This window comes from Monopterus albus, unplaced genomic scaffold (genome assembly GCF_001952655.1).
Source record: "Monopterus albus unplaced genomic scaffold, M_albus_1.0 scaffold102.1, whole genome shotgun sequence".
Lineage (NCBI taxonomy): Eukaryota > Metazoa > Chordata > Actinopteri > Synbranchiformes > Synbranchidae > Monopterus > Monopterus albus.
Window position 1 is genome coordinate 689,805 of NW_018127982.1, and position 9,774 is coordinate 699,578.

Sequence of the window (9,774 nt, forward strand, 5' to 3'; positions counted from 1 at the left end):
TTTCCAGATGTGTTCAGCTCCAAATCCAATTCGTCAAAAGCTTTTAACTTATGAGACAAATCACTTGCCTCGTTCAGTACATGTGTCATGCTTGGTATTGTAGACTTGACACTTATCTGCCATCGCAGATATCAATACACCTGCGTATTTCTTCAGATTTCACTCTCTCCTATACAGCTGAGGGTCCAGCAACCCCTCCTCCCCCTCCTTGTCTCAGCAAGCTGGTATTCGGAGTGCTGGACTTAGGATCCTGGTTCTGACGGGTCACTAGTCACCTGCACTTGCATTTGTAAAAATATTGTCCAAAATGTTTTCTCTCAACCAGTTTGAAGCATTATTCTTCAGACCTATCTCCCCATTAAAGGAAGTAAAAGACTTTAAATAAAACAAAGAAGACATTTCAAGTTCTTCATAATATTTTTTAGATGACCTTAAGGTCTTGATTAGGTTTTTGACTGGAAACTTTGTTCATCTGCTCTCCTTTTTCTTTACACACTCTGTTCTTCCTGAATAAATGGCATTAAATTACAGAAAGATAAAAAGAACTTTACATAGTGTTTTCTTGTTGCTTAAAAATAGTGGTTGAACTACAAAATGTTCTTTAGCTTTGCTTTACTATGTCAGCACAAGTGAAGTAGTCCACACTCTTAGTTTATGCAGAACCCAGCACAGCAATCAAAACACTGCTGCAAATGACCACTGTAGTATTAGAAGCTTTAAAAACACCCCATTTGAGATGCAGAGCAGTTATACACAGGCATCAGACATCATCTTTTGTTGATTCTGTGTGTGTATGTACAGTATTTGTGTATATTCTTGTGCCTGTGCTTAACTGTTTATGTTAATGAGTGATTAAAGAAGTCAGCCATTTGTGTCTGTCCTGTTGTTGTTAATCAGTGATTTGAAGAAACTGAATGTGTTCAGGCCAGAGTCTGTTTTCCCCCCCTCAATGCACTCATTTATTTCTGTTATTTCTCTTATCCCTTATTTCAAGTGTGCAGACTCCAGGAGTAAAGCCTCATCTTATGTTGGCTTATTAAATTTGAGATACCTGTAAACTGTTTAACCTTCTGTTTTCCCCTCCTTTGTTCTTGCAATTGCCAATTTGTCTTTGAGCTGTCAGTCTACTGAGAGTGAAATGTTGCTCTTTTGCAGTAAGTGCGTTTGAATTTATTGTTTACCTTATCCAGCAATCTTTGATTTATTTCTTTGTTTGAACTCAGACAACTTGCGTGAAGCCTTTTAACAGTGCAACCAATTTCACCTAAACACTGTCACATACCTGTATATACATAATTTAGCGGTTTAGTAGCATGTTACTGAGTTGTTAGGTTTTACAGCTTGTGAGCTCCAATGTCAGGGTTTGAATTCATTGCCAGCTCCAAGTTTGTGAGCAGTGTGTGGAAAAACAGGGAGTTGCAGTTTTGTCGACAGCACAGGTGCAATCCATCATTTCCACACCTTAAAGAGAAGAACTTAAAAACTCCTCTGCTTAGTATGGAAATGATGCACTGGTTTCCAAACATTTAATCACACTGCATTAGGATGTGTATATGAATGATTGTAATGACTGAGAAAGGGTACATTTGCTTCTTACCAGAGGTTATTTATGATTAACTCTTTAACCATGTAGTATACACACAGAGGAGTAAACACTCACACATGCAAAGACTATGAAATAACGCCTTGGCTACCGTAACTAACCATAGGAAACATGAAACTTGAATGTACATAGACACTCAGCAATCATGGACAGGTGTCAGACCCTCTCAGCAGCTCCATGGTACTTGGGGGGCCTCTGAATACCTGGCATGCGTCTTGAACTCTGTGCTTTGCTGTTTCCCCTCCAGGACTGGTTGAGCAAGTTTGGCTACCTCCCACCCCCTGACCCAGTGACTGGTCAGCTTCAGACCAAGGAGGCTTTGACCAAGGCCATCAAAGCCATGCAGAAGTTTGGAGGGCTGAAGGAAACCGGAGTCTTCGGTATGTGACTGTATTTGTTTGAGGGGAGCGTGTTGGTTCTTTGGATGGATGGAGGAAAATGTATGGAAAGAACTAATAACACAACGCACTCATGAAAACTACCAACTATAACCTTCCACAGAGTTGAATCAGAACCTTTCTGACATCATCAGCCCCTCTTCTTTTCTCCTCTCCTCTTTAGACCAAGCCACACTGGGTCTAATGAAAACACCCAGATGTTCTCTGCCAGATGTGTCTGAGACCGAGGCCACAATGAGCCGCAGGAAACGAAGCCTCACTCCTCAGAACAAATGGAATAAGAGGCATCTATCCTGGAGGTACAGTAGGCTACACTATTATCTATAATGGAAGGATATAGTGAAAATACACATCAACAGGAAACAGATGAAGAAGAATCATCCAGTTGACTTGACAGTTTCTTTAGTTGAATCTCTGTTTGAGCTTTCAGATCAGTTCATCTGAGCCTAATGCAGTTCTTTCTGTGCAGTCAGGCTCACTCCTAAACATCACATCAGCACAATGCATTTTGCTGTAAGTCAGAAATCCCACCATTTTCCATTTGTCTGTGCATCCTTTGATAGATTAGATTAGAGGACTTTTTCTCCAGCTGGAAATCTTTTGCACTCGGATCAATTGTGGCCCAAAGGAAAGGCATTTTGTAAAAGTGGCAAGCTGATTAGAGAGACCGTTAATAAACAACAAAAAACATCTGTCCTCTCAGAGGATCTACAGAGATTCCTCGGGACATACATTCTAATTTATAAAATAAAATGTTGCTTCAAGTGATTAAAAGAAAGTTCATGAAAAGATTGTTATATATTATTTAGATCCATTAACAGGACATAAAGTGGTTTAATTCACTTTTATTTTATTTTAAACTTTCATTTGTGAGAGATTATGTACATTTTTAAACATAAATGTTGCCATTTGATGTACTGGACCAGAGGTGTCTTAAAGCTAATTTCCATTTTCCATCCCTTGGCCGTGTAGTCTACTGTTTACGTCTTATCTTAAGCTGATTTCTTACTTACAGTACAGTGGATTCTGAGGATGACCCAGATTCATTGTAGTACAAACCATAGAAACGTCTTAATGCATAATCCAGTTCTCTATTGGATATCCACATGCTTGTCAGCCACATACAGTATGGTAAATGCCAAGTGTTATAGATTTAATGGTTCATAAAGTCAATTACATGACTCCTGATGTGATCCTGATTGTTGCATCGAGGCTGTTTTGTTGTTTTCCTGTCATAAAATGATATGGTGATCACTGACATCTGAGAAACCTCAGCATTGTGTTAGATAGCAGTAGAGGATGCAGTGAAACATATGGTTCATCTGTGCTGATTTACAAACTCTGTGATTCTTGCCCCAGGCATGATTCAACACAAAGCTGCCATAAGCTAGCTGTGTGGGCCTGTGTGTGAATAGTGAATATGAACACATGGATGAACTGAGAAATCAGGAAAGCCAACAACACACACACACACACAACCAGGCATGCATGCAGTGCCTCCCCCCCGGTGGGCTTCAACTTTCTTTCTCTTCTTTGTACTGCTGCCAGTCATATACTGTGCTCCTGTCAGCTCACTCCACTCTGAAAAAAGACAGGCTTGTCTTCAGTCCAGTGAAACACCTTTGTATTCAGAGCACTCAGATTTGTAGAACAGTGCACAGGAACAGTCGTGGATTATGTGCTGCCTTGAGATCCAGAGAGATTTTCATATGGTACAGATTTTCAGTAAAGCACCATAACAAAGCACTGATATTCTGCATTGATTGGCCTCCCCTGTAATCCTTAGAGTGTGCTTTCTGCCTGGGTTTTCAGCTGCTGGTGCACCACTTGCATAGTGAAGTCCTTGCTGCTTGGTTTAGAAAATTATTTTTATCATCTAATACTTCACGGTATCATTGCTTCATTAGATTACATGGGCGAATAACAGGACTGACAGAAAGGAGATAATGTGCAAAACAGCTAATGAGTCGGATGGAATCTGACAGGCATATTAAATGTTAGCTTGCTGTCCTTGACATCAGTCGAGTATTTATATTGTTGAAACATACAAATGCATTAATATGGTTTGATTATTTTATTGTAGAGCCAGGAAGGCAATGTATAGCAACAAAATGACTTAGCATTTTATTGCTCTGATGTAGGGATTACCATTGCTTACCCACAGGATAAAATCCTGAACAGACATAAAACATTTACTTGGCTCTTTAAATTGAGTTCAAATCACAGTGGCTTTGCTGTGCATCTGATACTTTTGATGCTAAAGCCTTTCCACAAAGACTGGAATGCTGGCAAAACATCATACCTCTGATTGGTTTTCACACAGTACTAAACCTCCCACATCCCAAATTGATCTAGGATTTATGTTATAAGGGAAGGTGTTAATGATGTACAAAATTAGATTCATAATAAGGTAACTGTAATGTTAATATAACCAGGTGATCCTACTCACATAATCCTACTCCTACTCACAATGGCGACAGAGCTCAGTTATGTGTCACTCTTCTTCTTGTCATACAGTGCTGCATTGTTCTTTTAGTCTTTGGAATTTGTGTACATGCCAAAGACAAGTGGATAAAAGTTGATTTCAAGAGTGGCATCGCCGACTGTGGTGGGAAAACAGAGCATTAATGGGGTGACAGCAAAAAACTGTAACAAAAAAAACAAGGAATCAGAAAAATGTATAATATAGATGAGGTGACGTGGTGCACATAGATTAAAAAGAAATTAGAAAAGATAAGGTATGTAGAGCTGTGTAAGAAATAGCAAAGCGCTAACATGTGCAGGCATTCAAAATCCTTCACTACTCCATAAATCATTACTGTGGTAAACAATGAACTGGCACTTTCATTTCATTTGTGTACTATGATTCTCCAGGGGTTCACCTGAGGTCATACCCATCAGGGTTACTGCTTGAACAGAACAGAGACAGACTTATAATACCTGCAGTGTTTAAAATGTGACTCATTATGGGAGTCCCTGATCTAGCAAAGGTCAGCACCATTACTCTGTGTAGAGGTTCTTTGAATATCATATTGGCTTAGAGTAAGAAGGAAAGACTGGTTTAGATCACCTTGGCACAACTGACCGTGTCTGACTGACTGGCATTTTACACTCTCCTCTGCTTGTTCACACAGTCACATCATAATGTTCTGAAAATGTGCAGAGTGGGTGGTGAGTGTGTCTCTAACTTCATACGGGGATAAAAGATAAGGGGCTAGGCTGAGTAGCCTTCATCCTAGGACTTGAATTCAACTAATGTTTTGTTTCCACAACAGGAATATAAGTAAGTGATTGTTGTGACTATGTTTAGGAAAGCTGGGCTGAGCCCTTAATTCCATTGTAACATCTGCTTGCCCTTTTATTTTTGCCCTTTAATTTTTCTGCTGCACACATGCTGATACACTACACTGCACCAAGTATGTTACAGACACTAACAGCCGAGTTGTGTAACAGCCCACTGTTAGATCATTATCTCATATTGTTAGCCCATTATCACAGCAGACAGCCTGGCAGTCATTAGCGGCCTCGGCTGATAACTCAAACAGATAGATGTAGCGAGCTGAATGGAGGAGAGAGAAGTAAATGAACTGACTAGAAGCATGTAAGACGATCAACACAAACTAATTATCATAAAAATCTATCATGGATGTAGGTCTATGTGGCATCATGCTCTTTAAATTTTGGAGGATATTATTATTATATTAACATAGTCTAAGGCTTATTGTAAAGCCATTGTTTTATGAGGTGCAGTCACTCCAAACCCAATGAGTGTTATTTAGAAAGAGTAGAGCCACGTTCAAAGTCAAAGGTGGCTGGTAATGAGAGTATTAAGTGTAACCATAGCCATACCCCACAAGCAGGGATCCATCAAGGTGCTAATTTTAGCCATATCTCACAGTTGTTAGTAAGCGCTATAAAATATCAGCTGTATCCAAAGGTACCAATATGTTATAGTCATACAAGTAGCTGTGGGGCTATAAAAAGTAATAACATAAAACTGGGCATACCACACTGAAGTACTTTGATTTCTACATAATGTAACACACTGACCTTGATCTTGAAAGCTTTGACAGAAAGTCCCAAATGTCAGGGCTGAGCGTTTTACAATGAGATGTTCCTGTAGTGCCCCCGAGTGTGTAATCAGTTAAATTTAGTGAATTTTAAGTGACTGGTGGTGATTACCACCGAAAACGTGAAGCGTCCTTTTAGATATTTTGACTCATCTTTAACTCGCTGATAATATTTTGTTCTCATACAGATGCACTCATACAAAGCTTGGTCACTCATGGACGAGCTTTTAGCGCACAAATCTAAGTTTATTCTCACTGGGAAAAAAATCATACAGGATGCTAGAATTGCTGTTATTTATTGCTTCAGTATTTGATATCATTACATTTTCAAAATACACTCAGAATCTTGGGCAATAGATTTGTTTAAATCTTTCTAATCAGGGAAATGTACACACTGAGTTTCCCCTCATGTGTATGAGAGATGCCTCTATTATTGGTCATGCACAAATCCATCACAAAGAAATTCTCCCACACAGAAGAGGTTATTGACATTGTACTGCATAATTCCAGGCTACTGAGTCCTCAGCATTCATCTGTCTGCTACCATTTGAGGCCACCAACCTGTGAAATTGCTTGGTAGATCCTTAAGAATGGCTATAACGTTGTTATAGAGTGTTATCTTATTATGGACTCATCATATTTTTCTCCGGACTTTATATCACCATCTCAGAGTTGGCAACTGCAATAATCATGATAGACGGAATGAGGGAAGAAGGCAGAGACAGACACAGACTGAAAAGAGGAAAAAGAGACTTGTGAAAAGAGGCAAGAGTCATGCAAAGCTTTTGATTTAATGTCTTTCATCAACGGTTTAACAAGATGTGTGCGTGTGCGTGTGTGTAAGTGAAGTTTGAAGACTTTTTGGTGTCTCTGTCAGTAGAATATTTTCTTGCATGTGAGTATGTTTGTGCTGCTATGTGCACATCCACAAATGCATACAAGCATATCATTCACCATTGGCATATGAGCTTTCAATTTGCAGGGTAATCAGCTTATGGCTACGGAGGGTAGCAGAGCACAGGAGGTGATGGATGTGCGTGTATGTTTCTGCATCACTTTTGATGTCAAGTCATGAATCAGAATCACGGGAGGTGAGAGCCTGCTGAAAGGCTCAAGGCGAGGGGCAGCAAAAGAGTCTTAGACTTGTCTTAATCTGTTTCTCTCCCTCTCTCCCTTCCTCATTCATCTGAATCATCACTCTGACTCCACAGAGAAAAGGTCTGTAGAAAGTGCATGGAAATTAAAAGTCAAACAGGTGAAATGTAATAGGAGAGTATAGACAGCACGCATACAGTACATTTACCCCTAGTCTGCTCTTACTGATCAAATGAAGGTGAAAATTCAATAGATCAAGAAAATGAAGTCCACCTTAATCACCCTTGTGTCCATTCAACTAATTTAAAAGGTTATTAAATCCCTTTTTCCTAATCTTTGGCGCAGGGGGCAAGATGGGTTGCAGACCTGTTTCTTGCTCATCCCTACTCCCCATACTCGCTTTCATCATTTGAGCTAAATAGTGCCCTGTAGTTGACTTTGAGTGAAGACGGATTCAGAGCTGAAATCAGGAACCCTTCTTCATTACTTGAAATAATGTTTGACTACAGTAAATGTGTCAGAAGTTTGTTTGGAAACCTGCTGTTTATGAATCAGTAATCAGAAAATTTGGAAAACACCTCATTTGGCAAAGTTTGATACAGCTGACTTCATGGTAAATACAAACATGCTGATCAACATTTCTCAAAAGTGGAATGCATCTCCGGCTGTGGTAATAGAGTTGTCGCCCATCAGGACCTGCTTTGACTCTTATTTTTATTCACATTTCTAATGTATAAATTTACTATCCACAGGGGTGAAGACACCATAACATCAATTACAACAAACCCTGTTTCAAGTAGCTGGAATTTCAGAGGGGTATAGGCAGGCTCTGTCATTTTAATGTATGTGAAGCAGGCCACATGACCTGCTGGGGTCCTCTGTACCCTCACGTCTGCCTCCCTCCACAGCTAACTAGGGGTCTGCCTATACCTGCTTAGCCTTTAAGTGTTGGTAACACTTAGGTATGTCTGAAATGCTCAGAGAAGAGAAGCTCAAACCTGGAAGAATCCAAATACTTCAAATAGTGGTGCATCTAACAGCAGTAACCCTACTGACAACAGGGAGGTGCACCAGTGTGGGGTCAGGACCCACAGCTCCCAGTACAAACACAAGTTAAGTCTCATAGTGGTAAGAAGGAAGGAAGCTGGTCTGAGTTGTAGCAGGATAATGTTGTGGAGCTCTGTTTTCTGCTCTGGTTTCAAAGTAGGTAAAGTCTGCGATTAGTTTTTTTTTTTTTTATTTTATTTACAGTGAATGTGGTAATTTTGCAGATTTGTGACTTTCGTGAACCTCTTAATGCAAAGTTGTCATTTATCAGCCCAGTAGCAGAACAAATGGCATTCACATTGGACATCTGTGTGATTTCCAGTCAGTGCCAGCACAGGGAGCAGTGCCCTATATAGCAAGGCAGAATGTAAGGCTGTTAATGTTGTGATGGTGGAGGGCATGTAGCATGTTCAACTTTCATGAGATTCCATCATGGACCTGTAATTAATGTTTTATTACCTGTAACCAAAATCTTTCCATAACCTTAGCCATGTGTTTTTAGTTTCCTAACCCTAACCCACACCTTAATTGTAGAGTATTTGTGCCAACAGGAGCTTTCCCTAGATATGAATTTAGGATTTTAAACGGTGCCCATGAATATAATCTGGGATTTTCAGTATCAGCATTTTTGTTGTTTCTGCCAGTAGGTTAGAACTTTCTCTGTGGACCCACAGAGCATGCCTTCTTCACTTTTCAAATTGAGAGTTTTTTTCCTTTCCACTTTTACAGATTTATAGTTAGACTTTAAACCACTCACTAATATCTAACCATGATATTCCATATGTTAGTATGTGCTCACAGCAATAAACTTTAAGGAGATGTTTGCTGCCCAGGGTTTTGTCTCTCAGGCTATGTATGGCTTGTTCTGACTGTATGCAGTCTGACAGACACCACTAATGTGTAATTATCCATTTCATCTGAAGAAGACAGCTAAAGCTAACAGCATTCTTGGCAGCCTATATGAATAGATATTTGCTTAAAAGTAATATATATATTATATATTCATCATAATCTGCTCTCACTGTCTCTCACTCACAGCCCTGCCTGCAAGTTTATAACAGAAGCCATTTTTTGAAAGCTTTTGTAATGAGGAACTTTTTTAACGTGATTTGATTTGATATTTTGGTAAGGAAAAGGAGACATCCTATACTCTGTCAAGAAATGAAATATATCTGTGAGCATCGATCCCTCTGAGTGTATTCGCCTGGAGAAACACTGAAACTTAGTGAAGTTGTCATTCTCATGGAGAACACACACTGGAAAAAAAGATTTGTTGGATTTACTTGATTGTAATGTGTACATCGGTCCCACACAATGATAATGTGTAAAACCAACATAAATTTCTTTATGTTAACAGAGGAGATATGAATGAATTGCGTTGCATATACTAGCATAATTTGTGTGAATCCAAAGACCCGGTGTTTCTTTTTTTCAGTGCACTGTGTAATTCTGACTAAAACTGTGGAAGATGAAGCCACAAGGAGCTTTTAGAAATATCCAAGATATATAGAGACTGTCTGCATTTCTGCTTTTTAGCCCCTTTTTTCTCACTCTTTCTCAT

At 39.4% G+C, this 9,774-nt stretch overlaps 1 protein-coding gene across 1 annotated transcript in view; it reads left to right on the top strand.

Annotated features, from left to right (window-relative positions):
• Positions 1–9,774, top strand: part of LOC109965635 (matrix metalloproteinase-17-like) — a 164,999-nt gene that overhangs the window by 128,612 nt on the left and 26,613 nt on the right. The window contains exons 5-6 of the mRNA XM_020609821.1: positions 1,851–1,983; positions 2,165–2,300. Of these exons, the coding sequence (XP_020465477.1) occupies positions 1,851–1,983; positions 2,165–2,300 (269 nt within the window). The remainder of the gene's footprint in view (positions 1–1,850; positions 1,984–2,164; positions 2,301–9,774) is intronic.